General features: G+C 40.1%; 1 protein-coding gene across 1 annotated transcript in view; it reads left to right on the top strand.

Annotated features, from left to right (window-relative positions):
* The window catches only part of prkcaa (protein kinase C, alpha, a), a 167,742-nt gene that overhangs the window by 145,906 nt on the left and 3,574 nt on the right, over nucleotides 1-18,262 (top strand). The window contains exons 15-16 of the mRNA XM_073470342.1: nucleotides 971-1,078; nucleotides 8,167-8,307. Coding sequence (XP_073326443.1) covers nucleotides 971-1,078; nucleotides 8,167-8,307 — 249 coding nt within the window. The remainder of the gene's footprint in view (nucleotides 1-970; nucleotides 1,079-8,166; nucleotides 8,308-18,262) is intronic.

Consider the following 18,262-nt stretch of genomic DNA (forward strand, 5'->3'; position numbering starts at 1 on the left):
AATTATTGTCATAACTCATGTCTCCATACTTGTTGTCTTTACTCGATGTAAAGTCCTCTTTTGAAATACGTTCAAAAATTTAAAAAAATCTCACCAATTAGAATATTTCTTTTGGGGGTTTTAATTAAACGTGTTTTCAAGACTCAGCACTAAATGACTTATTGAGACATTTATTACTTATTAACATAGTTTTGACTTTACCACTATTCCAAGGCCAAGAGCTCCATGCAAAACCAATCTCCTCCACAATAAAACGAAACATGAAGATGAGTATGTGTTTCATTCCCGAATGACCTCTGAGCAAGTGTCGACTGTTAAACAATTAACAGACGTTTTTACCTATTCACATGCTCCCGCCCTCTGTGTCTCCCTGCCTTGTGTGAAATCAGGTAAAGAGGGCATGACGCAGACAGGCTATCTGCACCCGAAGGGGCCAGTGGAGTGGAAATGACGAATAATTCATTTTATGGACTGTCAAAACACCCACATTATGGTTACTGATGATAACCACAGTGTGAGGAGGGGAAAAAGCTGGGTCATCCACTCCATTTGCCCTGCGAGGTCTTCCTGTGAAACTTGTTTGTGCGAATTCTTCACTGTTCCTTGTTGTTTTCTCTTTCCATGTCTTTGTCGTTCTCAGTGTTCTCTCTTTGTCTTTTTCTGACTATTCCTGATTTAGTCTTCCTCTTAGCACCCTACCAAGTTGAATTTTTGTCTTGTTTTCTTTCCCTCTTCATCTTTATTCATAAGGGAGAACAGTTTTACTAAATCTGGTCAATTTACCTGTCAAGTAGAGAGTGCACAAATGGCTAAAAAACAAATGTACCACTGCTGGATCCCTTAAGTGCGACACAATGACACTTTGCTTTCAGCTGTAAAAAAAGATGTCAAGAGAACAATGTAATCATCCAATGTATGATTATAATGAAACACCTACCAAACTCTTAATATCATGTCCTTCCACCTGCAGCCTCCGTTTGATGGAGAGGATGAGGACGAGCTGTTCCAGTCCATCATGGAGCACAACGTGTCCTACCCCAAGTCCCTGTCCAAAGAAGCTGTCTCCATCTGCAAAGGGGTGAGTGGAGGTTTTTCACCATCAATTATAACCCAGATTTTGTGTTTAAGCCAAATAAACATAATGATAGGTGAATCTATTTGGTATCCATTAAAAGATTAACGCTGTACCTGCTGTCAGTGGAGCAGTTTCTTTTCATTTTGTGTTTCAGAAAAAGGCACTTAAACTGTCTGATATGAAACCTGCCTCTTCACTATCTTTTCCTTTAAATCCTGTAAATAAGCATTTTAAGCTCGGTGTCTTTCCCACTCTTCACTGAAGCCAAAATAATTGAACTTCTTGAAAGACGTCTACAAGACCTTCCTGCTAGTTCAACTTTAGGCAGACACTAACCCTGACAGGCGATGTAAGGCTTTTCTTAGCTTTCTGGAGTTGGATGCAGCGTATGAGAAGTGTAGCTCCATTTACTGTTAGAGTGAAGTGTTGGCTTTTATTAAATACCATCTGGGAACTCATCTCCAAGTTCCCTCTCCTCTTTCTACTCACTTTCTGTGTCTTTTACATTAGCATTATTCAGACATTGAATGGAAACCAGTTCATCCAATACACTCCTCACAAGCATGACTGTCTGTAAGGTACAGTAGCTCCGTGAGCCTTATGTTTTAAAGATTTATTTCTAATGCTTCGAAGCCATTTCCCAAAGTCTAAAATTGCCAGCTTCACAGGAGTAAAACAAACTATAATTTTGTAGCTGTTAGGAGAGTTTTGACTGCCTTGTTTTTATGCTTTTATTGAAATACATCCACCAGGAGGTAGTGAAGGAATGCACGCCAATGTTAAAGAGGTTCTGACTACAATGAAAATACAGACATGAAGGAAAATAGTCGCACACTCATAGCCTCAATGCAGCAAAAAATGCTTGAATAAATTTACCAACGTTTCAACATGAGTCATATTTCACAATTCGCTCACATATGGCCAATAAAAAAGTGATTAATACATGTAAATTGTTACATAGAGCCCTTTTAACAAACTGGCACAGTAATTGTAATATAGTAATATAATATACACTTTACACTCATGCAATAGTAAAGTTATAAATCTTAAAGCATCTGGACTAGAAACACCAGCTATATGAAAAAGTGGAAAGTCAAAAGGAATTCCCTCTCTGGGAAGTTTAACATGTTTATCATGTAAATTACACACATTCACTTTTATGTGAAGAAATAATTTGTGGCTTATCAGCTTCTCAAAGGGGTCGACATGTGTCTCGTTTACAAACAAAGAGCATGCGAGTAGGAAACACACAGATACAATAACACTAAAGTGTATATCTGCCCACTCTTGCTACAGTAACATGAAAATATTGAAACTCCAGTGAAATTGGCTTGTAGCAGTGATGATGCTAACCTTGACTATACCAGGACAAAAAGGACATTTTTTTTGCCAATGATGAGAAAATATGTCTTCTCTGCATTTTCCTAGACCATGAATGTCCAGTATGTAATAAGAAAACAGAGTAAATGAAATTAGTGACAAGCAAAATGTGTTTACAATGTCTACTGCAAAGGCTCATTATATCAGATACCTGCAGTGGAGAAACATCAGATGAGCCTGTGCACACCTGTAAGTCACTTACATCGTGTGATCTTTGTTCCTTATCATGGCAGAGTGATGCTTTGTCCATCCTGAGCCCTCAGTCTGCCTCCTCTGTCTGCATTCTGACTTTTTTTTATTAGAGATTGCCATTTCTGGTGAATACACAGTAGGAAATAAATTCAAGGCTCTCTTGATATGCTGTTTCTACTACTATATGACTGTTCTGTCTCCAGTGACAGAAGGAACTGAACAGCACAGTGTGTCAGTGCAAGTCAAGCAGGCAAATACTAGGACATAGTTACTGCTTGTCTAATTTAAGGTCAACAATAGAATGTTTTGAAAGCAAATGAAAGAGGAACGTAAGAAATGTAAAACAAAAAAATAACTTCAGTGTTTGGACTGAACAATAAGGCAAAAATCATGTGTGGGCATTGCAATATACTCACTTATTTGCACACTAACCTCCATTTATATGACATTTATAAGCACTCTGTGCTCACTCCTCAGAAGGTAGAAAGAAACATCAGTATGTCGATACAAGTTCATCCTCAGGGGAGCCGAAGTGCATTAAATATGGATGCCTTCTGGCAGCTGTCACAGCCACTGATGGCATGAAGTTCACCTCAGGACTATGAGATCAATAATAGAATTACTTTAGACACATTCTTCATGTTGTTCCTGTTAGTTAACAGCAGAGACTCATGTCTCCTGGCAGCAATGACAAAGATTTTAAAGCATGTGTTTATGAACCTTGCTTTTCTTGAAATGCCCAGGAATACTCACAAGGGTTACAGAAAAACAAACATTTTTTTCACGCGAGTGCATATAAGGAATTTAATAGTGAACGTGGCAGTTTTATTTCTGTCCAGAGGCAGTGCAAACTCAATGAGCTGTGCTATAACAAGCTTTGTCTCCTTGTCCTTTCCTCAACTCCACTCGTTTCTCTTTGTCCCCCTCTTCCCTTTTCTCATCCTTTTCTTTCTCCTTCATTTTCTTCGCTGTATGTGTGCACTGCAAACGCCTTTGTGTGTGTGTGTGTGTGTGTGTGTGTGCGTGTGCGTGCGTGCGTGCGTGTGTTTCCTGGTCTCTGCCCAAGTCCCTGTCTCAGCCCTTGTTTGGCATGGCTGCAGCACTTCCTCTTAATGGATACATAGTGCTTGCCAGTAGCCTGACCCACAAAAAGAGAGAGAAAGGGAGGGATGGGAGGCAAGAAAAAACAAGAGAAAGATTGGTTAGAGAGAGAGAAAGAAAGAGGGGTGGGAAGCGCACAATGGGCATGGAGCAGGGGAAAACAGCTTTTAGCAGAAGACTGATGCTTATTCGGCAGTGGATAATAATATTCGAGGATGACTACAAGCTATACAGTTTATCTGTTTTATGCAAACTTGGTAACTAATACCACTTTACATCAAAAGGTGTGTGCATATGCAGGATTTTCAAACGTGTGCCACGTTTGATGTCACAAATTTGCCTGAAAACAGGAAATATTAGAAAGGAGCATGAAGGCCATTGGCAATGTTACAGTGGTTACTTTTTTACTTACTTACTGTTTTAATTTATCTTTTACTTCTGTCTCTCTTTTAAACTTGATGCCGACTGAAGGACGTATGAGTGCTGCTTGAATGGTGAGGGACAGAAAGGGGCAAAAGTTAGCGTGTCCAGTTAAGCCCCAGTGTACGCTCTATGGGCTGCACAATGTGGAAGCTATGCAGGAGTTTGGTGTAATTTTAAAACCAGGAATTCAAACTTTTTTTGGCTTTGAGCAGCTTTCATAGGAATGAATGGGGCTCCGCCTTCAATGCTGTATCCAGATTTCCTTTACTAAATGCATGGCACACTTGGGTGTCATGTTTCTGTCACTGCCGATCAGACCTGGAGCCAATAAATACCCGTGATTACTGCGGTGTCATTTGCACAGGAATGAATGCTGATTGTACCCTCTCCCACCGAAGACAAAAGCCAGATGTTATTAATGAGTGTCCAGTATGAAAGGGGGGTGCAATTGTTCATACAAGCCAATGTATACTTTACAGTCTGTTACATTTTAAATAGGTCATAGATGTAGATACACATTCATCTCTGTAATGAGATGTTACCTAAAGGTCGTCCATTTGAGTCTTGTTGTAGATCTTTATGATCACTGTAAGAGAATGAGAGCGAGGCAGACATACTGTACATCATTAAAGTTGTGAATGTGACGTATAGGTTAAATATCATTGAAGATTTCACCCTTGACTACAGTATTTTACTTGAATGAATCTCTAGAGCTCTGTGGCAAATCCTGGGATAACTAGTCTCAGTTTCTCAAAGCACTGCATAATATTATCAACTTATTCTCACTTGGGCTGTAGGTTTTCTGTTGTATCATGAGCAGAAAAGGTGAAGTTTAAGCCCATTTCTTATTTGCACGTGTGTGGTGTCTTTGATCAAAAGTTTGCCCCGGTAGATCCCCCTGTTCTCTCACACAGCAGCAAGCTAACTGGGTTTTAAACGATGTTGATGATGGAATTAAAGCCTCGATGCATCGAATCACACAGATTCATCTGACCGAACTCCCTGCTGACTCAGAGGTCAAATGTGCTTTTCTTTGACTGCATCTTTTCTCCCTGACTCCCGCCACGTCAAATCCAGCGATCTGATGCTCTCAGCAGAAACAGCAGGGAAATGTCTAAATGGCGTTCACTTTCTCAACACATGCAGCTGATGACTTGGTGGAGCCATGGAGCTTTGAGTGCTAACAGTTTGCAGACAGAATGATCAGATGTTCTCCATGAAATGTCAACACATTTGTCTTTCTCAGGATTATCCGTCACAGTTATGCAAAGTATTTCAAGGAAGCTCTAGTTAAAAAACAAAGTGTTTGATTGACACGGTGCAGGCCAGCAGTCAGTCAGTTTCAAGGACATTTCGACATGTGAGGTGTGCCATTTTAATGGTGTCAGCCTTGTGTCTGCGTTCTCACCATCGGTGACAGTCCTGTGAACAGACAGAAAGCTGCAAATGACTTTTTCTTCCTCGTCAACAGCTGTCTGATGCACTCTGCCAGCTGGATTCACTCTGCTGGTTCAGATGTGGCCCAGCCCCACGGCCTGTGTGTCACAGGGGCTCGCTGCAAGAGAGCTGGCCTGCTAAAATCCTGAAAGTAGAAGTTCGACACTGACAAAAGTTTGCTATTTTGTCATGTTGTTTAATGATTTTGCCTCTCTTAAATTATATTCATCTCAGAAAATAGAAAATCTGGCATAACAGTGATGTATTTTTTCAGTGTATTTGTCTGTAACTGGACACTTTTCTGTCCTTATTTTCAAACAGTAATACGCGGTAGTGGCAGAAAATGTCACTTAATACATGAAGACTAGTTCAATCCCTTGTGAGATTTTCTGTTCTGTTACAGAAGTCTTGGTTGATTGGTACAGTGTTACTGTACATGTATATTGTGTTGTATCACCAACATACTGTGGACAACACAGATTCACGCTAGGTGTCAGCATGTCCTCTAAGAGAGTCTACTGTGTGTTGCCTATCTCTGCTAATAAGAAAAAGAAATAAACTAATGGATACAAATTTGGCTGTTAAAAATTATGTACACAAAACCCAACACTAATAAAAGGTGATGAAAAAATATTTTAGAAATCAATTGAAGTAATATTTGAATAAAGGACATTTTGAATCCACCATAAAATCCAGATTTTCGTACGGGCTGTGAAGTCTGGTGCTGCTTATAAAGAGACAGTAAAATGATGGATCAAACCCAACAGAACAGCTGCACTGACATCTGTTTGCCCATTCTGCATATAAACAAAAGTTCTTACAACCAGCTGGGCTGTTTACCGATCTGATGATGGTAGGGATGCACATTTTAAGCAATTTCTTTAATTGATAGCTGATTTGCTCATCACAGCATGTTTACATATGGGATAAACTCACAAAAGAAGAAAAACCTACATTTGAAATGTAATACAGATGAGTGCAGCAGAGCCGGGCAGCAGAAATGATTGACAGCTTACATTTAAATAAACGTCTCTCAATTTTTGTCCTTGCATTAGACAAAGTCACCCAAAAGTAAGGACATTTTGAAAGGTTTAAAAACAGCTCCTCAGCTGCCAGTCAGCTATTGAGAAAAGCCAAGATCAAAGTTGCTTGAAAAACAAAAATACGACGCAGCCATGTTGTTTGAAATGCTGGATGGGGCTGTGGAGTGTAGACCTGCTGGCTCCTCCTGCATATTTACTGTACAGACGTGAGAGTGGCATCAATTTATCTATTTATCCACAGTAACTCTTAATTAGTTCATTAGCTAATTTCCCCAAATCTCAAACAGTCCCTTTAAAATAACCTCACAGAAAATGTCATCACAAAAAAAATATTGAATTCAGTTTAGTAACATTCACGTTCAAATTTCATAATGAAGTTGTGTCTGCATTGGTCAAAGGCTGTAGAAAGATATCTTAATATTAGTTACAGATTCTTTCCTCTAGACAATAAAAACACAAATTATAATTCAGGAGAGCTGCCAAGGTGACTGAGCTGCATGTGCGACGGTGTGCCTCACAGATAAGGGATTTAACTGGAGGTGCTGGTGTGTGTCTGTGTATGCATGTATGTATGTACTTTCAATGTCAGTTGAATAAAGCACCATTCAGATTTCAGCGCATGAATAAGTCATTCTGGACTGTCAATACTGGAACCCACCAGGCTCTACATCCGTCTCCAAACGGCTTTTTTCCTTCCAATTCAATCAAGACAAATCACTGCACTGAGGCGGGTTATAATGCAACAATATTTATGTAAATAGAAAACTGGTGTAATTTCATATAGACACTCAGAAAAGCAAGCAGTCAGTCGGCGATTATGTTCCATTATAATATAAATTGCTTTAATGCATTTAAAATTGTGAGCCGGTCTGTTAGTTTCCTCCTCCAGACCAACCTTTGTTCTGTGTATGCAATCAGGAAAATGTATAGACTTGTTTTTCATTGGTTACGTTTAAATTACTTGTACTTGTTGGCACATTATTTGGACAGCCACGTTTATGTCATACCAGTATATCCCTACAATATTTAACAAGAACAGATTTTTTCTATTTCCTGTGGGTACTTTTTTTTATTTATTTTGGTATGCTTTTTAGCAAAGTGCAAACTGTGTCCTCATGTTGTCTGCGGTGCAATTTGAAGTGGCAGCAGTTCTCTAAAGGCAGAAAGAGGAGAGGGAGAGAGAAAAAATAACATTTACATCAGTCTTTTTCAGACCCATCTGTTTAGCTGTCATTTACTGACCTAGAAACGAGCTTGAAGCACATTACAAAACACATCAGTAAGAGAACACCGGAACGAGAGGAAACAAAGTGAACAGTGAACATTCAGCTTTGTGTTTACGTAAGAGATGGAAGAAATTATTGACAAAAAGATGTGAATCCTGCAGTCCACATCTTATTTAAACTCCCCAAATCTACACCACTGATAAGAACAGTAAGAGGATCTAAACTGTGAGAGTTCACAGTCTCTTTGTCCTCACTCTCTGTCCTTTGTTTTGTTTCTTTCGATGAGCAGCTGATGACTAAGCACCCGTCCAAGCGTCTGGGCTGCGGCCTTGAGGGAGAGAGGGACATCCGAGAACACGCCTTCTTCAGACGCATCGACTGGGAGCGCCTCCAGAACAGGGAGATCCAGCCGCCCTTTAAGCCCAAAGTGGTAAGTGCTGCTCACACACACTTTTACAGCAGAGAATGGACTTACTTAGGATTTAATTTGAACTTAACAGCCTAATTAAGTGTGATACCGCTCAGTATAATTACATTTTCCGTTACACTTGCTGCTCCTGTCACAAAGGAAATGTGGCTACTTTGGGCTCTGCTTTCATACGGGTGCATGGTGCAAAGGGGCAAAAAAAATGTGATACCAATATCTTGACTTCGATACCAGTTCCTGAACAATACTTTTTTTTAAATACCAATTGTATGAATTCCATTTTAACAAAAGATTACATTACACGTACACGTGGTGAATCCCATCTCTGGGCATAATCTAGTCTTTTTCCTGCATGCCTCAAGACAGCCAATCACCAGCACTATTAGATCTTGGCACAACAAGCATGCTGCATGCTGATTAGCTCACTGACGCTGATGAGATTAACTCCTTACGTTTTGAAATTTGGTGTCAAATCACAAGACATTTCTTGATAATCGATAGTATCGAGGCAATTCGGTCGGTGCCATTAAAGCATCGATACCCAGCCCTAGAAGCACGGGACTGAAACATCCACTAAACCATCTGCTCTGAAGGTGTGGACTCTACTGCAGCAGCAATTTCCACCAAATTCTTGCACAGACTGCCGCTGGAGGGTGTGTACACAGCAGTGTGAAAGCTCCCAAAAGTGAAGCCAAAATTGTCTTGATCGTACCCTAGTCGCTGGCTGTAAGTTAAGGAAGCACGTCATTTGATATACAGTTGAGTTTTCTGTGAGCGGAGCAGGTATTTTAAACATCAGTACTGCAGTCGATCATGTCTGTTTAAGTGTGAAAGCCAAAATCATGATCGAGATTAATATTCAAGTACTTGCAAATGTCCTATTTCCATCACATTATCCACATTGTTCTTCTAGATGCCACTATGTCATTATCACAATACGCACAATGCCTAATATTTGCATGACAGCAGCAGAGGAAAATGCACACTAATTGGCATTTGCAAATTTTCTGACAGTTCATTTACAATTTGTGCTACTTTTGGATGTCCTCACTGTACTCAGCACATCTGAGTGCACTTTGCACCATGCGCCTCGATGCGCAAAATTAGCGACCTTTGTCTTTCCATTGCCTCATTGTTATTGGTCCGGGTATATTATTACTCTCTATAGCTTGACTGAAGATGTGTTTCCTTCGACTTCTCCTTCAGCTCATCATCTGACATTCTTAACAACTCTTTAAACTTTGCTTTTGCTGGAAGAACAGTATTGTCTTCTTGTTTTGTGCCATCCACCATCTTCACTTTGTGCCATAAAGCAATCAACAATCTTCCCTCAAATTCAACACAATGTTAAATGCTACTTATGGCAATGGTCTTGCATGCGTGTCTACCCTAATTTCACATTGACATTGTTACTGATTTGAATAGGTTTTATACCACCCCATTGAACACTGTGTGTCACATACTTGCAACACAATACGTATAAACAACACAAATAAACGATAACAGCTTTCTGAACTGCAAGCGTCTAAACAAAACAAGAACAGATGTGCTCATCACTGCAAGACAAATGTGTTATGGCAAGACATTTTATGCCCCTCTTTACTCCCTTGGGTGGTGTGTGTTCTTGGCTGTTTGTTTACCAACTTGTACCTCAGCCTCCAGTCTGATTTGTCAGGGAACGTTACCAGTCAAAACTTCTCTAGTTACTGTCCTTAAGTGCGGTAATCCTTCATTGTTTTTCACTTCGGATAGAAAGTATTTTACTTGATTAACTTTTAAGACACCAAACTGTCGACTACAGGATGAATTTACATTCACAGGTGATGAAAGTTTAAACATCCTGCACATACTGTACAGCTTTAAATATTCAGCATGCAATGTGTTCAGTTAACAGTGTTCAAATAAAAAGAAACAGGTGGTGCATAATGTAACAAGCTGCCAGTTATATAATGTGTTTAACAGCAACTTTTTGGAATATCAATGAGATACTTCAAATGAGATTTACAAAGGAAGATTTCCTGTCTTTTTCTCTCTGTAAGTGATGGTTTTGGTTTGACTGTAAGGGCTTAAAAAAGCTCATCCCTAAATCTGAACTGCTCCGATGTTTCCAAGGACCACCACCCGCAATCGAGACCAAGCACATGCTCACACACATGCAGGTTACAGGTAATCCTGGATGCGTTTCATGGTGGGGTCACTCCTGAAGGTTTTCATTAACGTGTCATCCAACGTCATTAAGTGAACCTAACTTAATCACTCCAGGAAATCCTTCTTGTTAATATTCTAAAACGGTCATATCCAGAACATTCATGCATATTATGGAATATTTGAAATTTTGATTTATTGCAGTGAAAGCAAAGTAATTGCCATCTACCAAGTCACCCTTTACCATCCTCTTCCTTTCACACACACATGAACACTCATAAACTCTGTCCTCAGGCTGAAGTTTTGCTGCAGACACCAAATCAAGCATGTTTCTTTCTTCTGTAGCAGCCAGCTATCCAAAATGTTTTGTCACACTTAAGCAGAAGTATACCCGAAAATAATTTGGTTGTAAAAATTGGATTATAATAATACATGAAATTATATTTTACTTTGAAAGGAAATTTTATTTTCCAGTCGGTTTTCTTCACAAGTTGTCCTCATTGTTGACCCTACACGGAACAAGCAGTCACCACCAGTTTTAAATGTATAGTTTGAGTTGACAGCAACTGTGGAGGAAAATTCATGAGAGGACTTGCAAACAAGTTAAGAAAACATATTTCAGACCATAATGTTGTAAGTACTTGTCATGCACCTTTTAATCCCACTGAACTACAACAAATGCCCCTAGGCCTTTTCAAAAATGTGTCTTCTTTAATAATTCTAGCAAGATTGACTTAAAATGTAATAATTTAATTTAAGGTAAAACTTGTGACAAAAAAAGTAAAGCTGGTTAGTCCCACAGTTGTAGTATGTAATTGTATAGCTGTGAAAGTTCAGTTTAAAGTCGTCACCGAGGCAACTTCACCTCAGAGGCAGGTATCTGCAAATAAAGCCAACACTGGTGGGTATTAGGATATGACCGTACTGTATAGTTTCGCTCTTAGGGAAAATTGTTCTTGCACTTGATGTGTGCTGATGCATTAAACTGTATTTCAATTGTGTCATTATATTAGTGATGTGCTGTAATTACATACACAAGCACTGGACAGCAACATGTTACAGTTGCCTTTGATGAAAACCATCCAACCATTCACTTCATGCTCATCCTGTCCAGGGTGATGGCTAGCTGCGGTCTGTCCCACTACACAACAGTCCGGACAGTCCTGTGTAACATTTCCAAAACGAAAATCAGAACACAATCAGAATCAGCTTCAATTGTCCATTTATGTGTACACGTACAAGAAATTTACTCTCAATTAACTTACACAGGATAAGATATACAGTGTTGTAAAAAAAATAATAAATGAAAGCTAAAAACCATGTCGTGTTGAAATATTGCTTAAGCAGAAATCACCCTATTAAAATTGCTTGATTAAAAGTCTTAAAGTATCTGATATTAAATGTACTTAAGTATCAAAACTAAAAGTAAATCTAAAAGTAAATTATGCATATATTTGCTATGGGACAACTGATTTCCCACCTGGCCGATTATCATATTTGATAATAAGCATTTTTCTTAGTTTTGGAATCAATGTTTTGTTTTTGTTTTTTAAACCTGAGTCCTTGGTCTGATGCAGCATGCAGTCTGCAAAGTAACTAGTAACTAAATTTGACAAATAAACGTAGTGGAGTAAAAAGTACAATAATGTAGCGTTTAAGTAGGAGTTGTAGGAGTTTAAGTATAAAATAGCAGAAAAGGGAAGAACTCAAGTCAAGAAAGTACAGTACTTTAGTAGATGTAGTTAGTTACATTTCATCACTGTAGACATACAGCTAAGAACATAGATAACAAAAGCTGAACCAATAAAAGTGTATAATGGTAAAGAATAATAAATGATCAGCACAGTCATGTTCACAAGTTTTTTGAAAAAAAGAATAGGTGAACATATACTGTATGGAAAATCCCCAATGACCAACAACATAAATAAATGGTCTGTTTACAATTGAATTAAGTTGTAAACAATACAAATAGTACAAATAAATACATATTGAATAACTAGATATACATGGAGTGGATGGTTATCTACAGTATATGCATGTATACATATCTATGTACAGCATGCAAAACCTATATTGACAATGAAAGTGCTAACCATAAAAATTAATAAGTTGGGGTCAATAAACAAAACATTACATTAAACCTAAACTGAATTCAGTCTGATGTGACATATAATACTGCCCTTGACATGACACTCTTGTGTATAGTCAAAACACAGCTGCGGGCATGGGCCACTTATAGCATGTGCTATATGGGCCATAAGTAATTTCAAAGCCTCTCATGTGTATGTATAATTAATGTAACATCCATTTATTATGAATGCATATCGCATACAGCTCACATTTTGCGGAGTAGTTTTGAAATCCCGTGAGATTTCACATGACCACGTAAGCACACGCACTTTCTCCCTGTGTCTTTCTATCATCCTCTTGTACACACATACACACACACACACACACACACACACACACACACAGACTCATACATGGTTCGTATAGATTGTGTTTCTTTAAAAAAAAAAACAGCAGGCAAAGGGCAACAGAGATGGAATGGGTCACTTAGTGTCTTATATGTGTGTGTGTGCGCGCATGTGTGCGCGCGTGTGTGTGTGTGTGTGTGTGTGTGTGTGTGTGTGTGTGTGTGTGTCTTTCATCTTCAGTTTAAATATTGTAGTTCTCTTCTGTTTCAACCCTCAAGGGCTCCAGTTCCTCTTCTAAGGTGAATCCTGACCTCCTTGTCCATGTAGTCTCCCGCTGCGTGGATGTGCCGGGTGTCCTGAAAATGCTGTGTGTGCTTTGTGTGTGTATGTGTGAGTAAATGTATGTGTGTGTGGGAAGGTTAAAAGAAAAGCGAGGGTGAACAGAGATTGAGAAAAGCAGGGGATGAAGATTTCCTTGCATGTACGCCTCTTCTCCGTGACTTTTCCGCCGCCTTTGTGTGCAGGGGTGGGTAATCGATATCGCAGAGAGAAAGGAGAGCTTCTGCGCTTGCATATTTGTCCACGCCAAAGTTGAAGGGAGGTGGATGCATGCAAACGTGCATGTCCTTTGCACAGTGCATGCTTGCATGGGTCTGGATGGAGATGCAGATAAGGGTGAAAGGTGAGAGAGGTGGACAGAGAGTAAGACAATATTGTTGAATGCTCCCTGTAACCAACATAACCTCCTCTGTAACGATCCATCACATCCGTCTCTCTATACCATGTAATACAGCGCTGTTTCTGAGTCCATTACCACCAAATGGCCATCATTATGCATCTTCCTCTCACCCCTCATCCCTCACCAGGTCTAACCCGGCCGCTCTAATCCACTCCTCCTCCTCTTGCCTTTTCTTCTCGTGAACCTCGCCCCGCTCAATCTCACTTCATCCGCCTGTGACAGCTATAGAATTGCAATCATTACACCGGCTGCACCCAACTGAGAGATTCAAACCATCTGTATCTATTGGACCGGGGCTTCAGACAGCATGGAGGACGCAGCCTGTGTGGTAGAATGAGTGTCAGGGAAGGCTCAGTTAGAGTTGATCCATATTTATAATGCTGGATGCTGTCACTGTGCAGCTGTCTACTGCAGGTGACAGAAAAACCACATGATTAAATGCCAGCCACATCCAGTGAGCAGCGTTGGCCTGAAATCAGGCTAATTTCTTCACAACCCACTTGATGCCTATATGTTTGTACGCCCACTTGTGGACGGCCCATCGTCTTTATAGCTGAAGGCAGCGGCAAAGGATGGGAAAGTAGGTCAAATGAGAAGCTGCTGATTGATAGTAATGGGAGCAGTGAATGAAGGAAGGGAGGGACGGTGGGAGGACTTAGTCACTGCACAGAAGTCTTGGAACAGTGTCCGAGAAAGGGCTGCGCACGTCCTGATGGGATACACAGACACACACACATGAACATGCACTCAGAGAAAATGATGGCAATATGGATGAGCTGTGACTCACTGTAGCTGTAAGAAGATGAGAGGCACAGACTGTTGCGACTTGACTGAGCATGTCTGCCTGTCCTCTTTTAGCTCACGGGACATAAGAGGGAGAATTCTCGGTTTGTTTATGTTTTCGTTTTTCCTATTTGATTATTTATTTCCTAATTTGGGGTCAAGAGAATTTGTACTTTCTATCACATTTTCCCTAAAAGTTATAGTTCATATCAGCAGATGCAGAGTCGGATACATTTGGGTTTTTGTATTGAAGATTGACACCCTGGTGGTATCGCATTATTTCCAGGTGCTGGTAAAAACAAGGGAAACAGCTCTGGAAAATATATTTCTTCAGACAGAAACATGAACAATTCGAATTGTTCTAATTTAACAACTATGCAAATATTTGAAAATCATGACCAATCACTAGTTAAACCAAAACTGAAAATCTTATTTTGGACATCCACTTCTTGAGAATATGTGTACAACCAAACTAGTGGTCATGTAAGGTCTTATCCTTAGCTTTCTGCACCAGTACCCTATGGATTCAACTGTCCTTTGTCATTTTGTCACATGAAAACCGGCAGTGTTAAAGGTGAACTATGTAGTTTCTGGGAAGAAATTTTGGGAGAAAGAGAGACGAGAAAAAAACTTTCTTGATTGAGTTTAATGACTGAAAAACAGAATAAACACAATTTCATACAGTTTTACTTTGTCTATATTGGCTGGACCCTTCTACATAGCCAACTTCCTGGTCATAGTGCACCTTTAATGTAGTAGAAACAGAAAATCAAAGATTCATACTTGGAATTCACTGAAATTCAGTTCTTGTATATTAAAATTCACTTCCCCAGATTCCGAACTAAGAATAAACCTCACTGCTAAAGACTGAGCTAACAATACATCAAAACAAAACAAAGTGTTCACAGATTATGACAAGAACAGATAGCTCCCAGTGGCTTCAGGGAGAAGGAGGTAGAGAAAAATAGAGACGGAGGGAGACTCATGCACAACTCCTAATGGAGGCAGGCACTCATTTACCATCCTAAGTAGCTGAGTGTTCTTTTAATATGCTTGAGTGCAGAGGCGCGCACGTCTGTATGTGTGCACAGAGAGAGAGAGAGAGAGAGAGAGATTAAAGATGAGAGAAAGTAGGTCAAAAACCCATGTAGGACACTATGTCATTGTGTATGGGACGATGTATCAACAAGCATAATGGCTCATAAGGGTTGGCTGAATCACACAATGAGACAGAGGAGATGTAAGACCAGCCCCGCGCTTTTCCATGTTTGTGGAAATGTCGTGAAAGCGCCGCTCATTTTCTTCCTTTGTTCTTGTTGAGCTAATCTTTTGAGCGGCATTTATCTTATGAGAGCAGCTCATAAGATACAGTTTCTTGTCTACTTCATTGTGACACTCTTTCACAAAAAAAACCTCCCAGCACTCAGTGGCGTGAGAATTGAACACAGCACGCTAACCGCTGCCCCACATCCTCTCTTTTAAAAAAAAAAAAGATACCAACCGGAATAAATGAAGCGTGTATGTGAGATTTATTCCAAAGACTCCAAGCCGTCAGTTTGCCAGCTGGAGCTTCATCCCACGTATTCTGTTGCGTGCACACTATCGCTTGAGAGCAGAGGCCCAGTGTCACAAGAAGTGACTGTTTGGTGATCCGGAGAGAGCGACATCTTGGTGCTGGAAATTGTCAGCGGAGTTCAGAGTGAAAAATGTGTTGCTTCACTTGAGCAACGGATGGTCAGTGATGGATAGAAGAAGACAAGTGTACAGAAAGACAGCAGTTGAGGGACGCTGGCGATTACCCATCAGGTATCTGCTGTGTGGGAAAGGGAGAGTGCATTCAGAGACAACACACACATTCACACAAAAGCCCACATTCATCTATCTTGAAGTGTGTGTCCTGCCTTCTATCCACTCTGGCAGGGTGGTAGTGGCTTGGAGGGAACGTCAACTGTCAGTGACAAAAGTCATGGGAGGACAAAAAAAAACACACAAACACACACAAACCTTAGAAACGTCTGTGTCTCAACGTTGTTCTGTTGTGTTCACTTCTGTTAATCACGTGACATCTGCTCGCTGAAGAAGAAGAAAATAAAAATAGAAATGACTGTACCTTATACCTCAGTGTGTTTCCTTGACAAACACAGACTGACATTCCTAAACACACAAAGGCTGATGGGTACACACATAGATGCACACGTAAAAACACACACAAAAACACACACACAAACACACACACACACTTCCATATGATGATGTCTTGCCTGTGAATGTAGGGCAGCAGTGGATACGGCCAGTTAGTCACAAGTTAGTCAACAGTCTCAAAGCCAGGTCACAGTCGGTTTCAGAGTCAAATACAAACAATTGAAACTGACTAGAAGTGATGTGTATGAAGATGTCCTCATTTTCACACTTTCTTCCAAAACAAATCATCTTAAGCTGTGGATCAGTGGTAGTGGCAGTTTCTGGAGGGAACTGAACTTGATTAAAACTGCACTGTATTCTCTATCACAGGGGTCAAGTGCAATCACTGGTGATCGGTCTGTAGTTATAGGACTTATCATGCAGAAAAGGGTCGGATGTTGTGATGTGAGAGAGAGATTTCTGTGCGCTGGGTTGTTAATAAGAAGTAAACAAGTTGGGTGAAGCAGAAGTCAGTAAGATGCCAAAAAGGCTTTGCTTACAGCCCTGTTGAAAAGTACAAAACAAAGTTAGAAATGCTTCTACGCGGCTGAAAAAGTTTGATATATTTCCATCTGCCGTCTTATCTCTGAGCAAACGTCAGCTACGTTTTAAAATTACTTCAAAAATAACACAGTCAGTCACATTAGTTCAGCAAGACACATCCCACATGATTATCTAACTTATTTTGGCAAGATTCTTTTAAAGGTTTTGACTAAGGAAGTGTATCCACATCCTCCGAATCCTTCAAAACTGGAAACTAATAATTTTCTCTGGTTTCTGGACTAGACATCAGGCAACAGTGACTGGACAGAAAGAGCTAATCATTAAGTGTCCCTCGTACTTTTGTGTTGTACCTTTGCGATGCCTCATCTGGATAGTACCTGAAACTTTGGTGGAATGTTTTTTTTAAATATTGCCTTTGCAGTCACAACAACCCTTTAGTTTAATGCACCTGTGTTTACTCTGATGAGTATATTGCCAAAAACGCTGCGGCTGCGATCGTCCTCTCTGTCTTCTTCACAGAATCAGTTGCAGCTGCAGAACGGTTGCCACCAAGAGAACATTAAGGCTTATCATGTGGTACACTATGTTCTTGCATACAGTGTGTGTGTGTGTGTGTGTGTGTGTGTGTGTTTGCGAATGCTTGTATCCTTGTAGGTGAGCTCAGTGTGTAGGTGGACTGACTGATGAGGATAGAGAAGGATGTTATGTGCAGCCCTCTCCCTCTCTTACTCGCTCGTTCTTTCTCTTGTACGCTCTCTGTCTCGTTTCTCTTGTTGTGTCCTCCAGTGAAGAGAGAAGAGTTACATCAAAGATCGAACAAAGCTAGACCTTCAGTCGGAGCGTCACTGACTTAACAAACCGTATCTCGGTGATAAATTACAGCCTTTTTATGTTGATGCCACATTATGTCACTGAATCTACAGTAAACACAGGATCTTACTTTACAAGAAAGAGTGCAAAGGCAAGGTTGACTGATTTTTGGCCAATATATGGCTAAAACTAGTACTACTGAGTATTTTTATGATATCCTATAACTGGGTGTGGTTGGGGCTAGTCTCAGTCATGCCAAATGAAATCGTCTTATTTCTTCTCTTTTAATAGAATGGTAGGAGTACTAATGCAAGCTGTGTCAGAGAAAACACTCCTGAGCAGATTTTCCACAAAAGCTAATCCTAAGAGGATACAGATA

Source organism: Pagrus major, chromosome 1 (assembly GCF_040436345.1).
Source record: "Pagrus major chromosome 1, Pma_NU_1.0".
Classification (NCBI taxonomy): domain Eukaryota; kingdom Metazoa; phylum Chordata; class Actinopteri; order Spariformes; family Sparidae; genus Pagrus; species Pagrus major.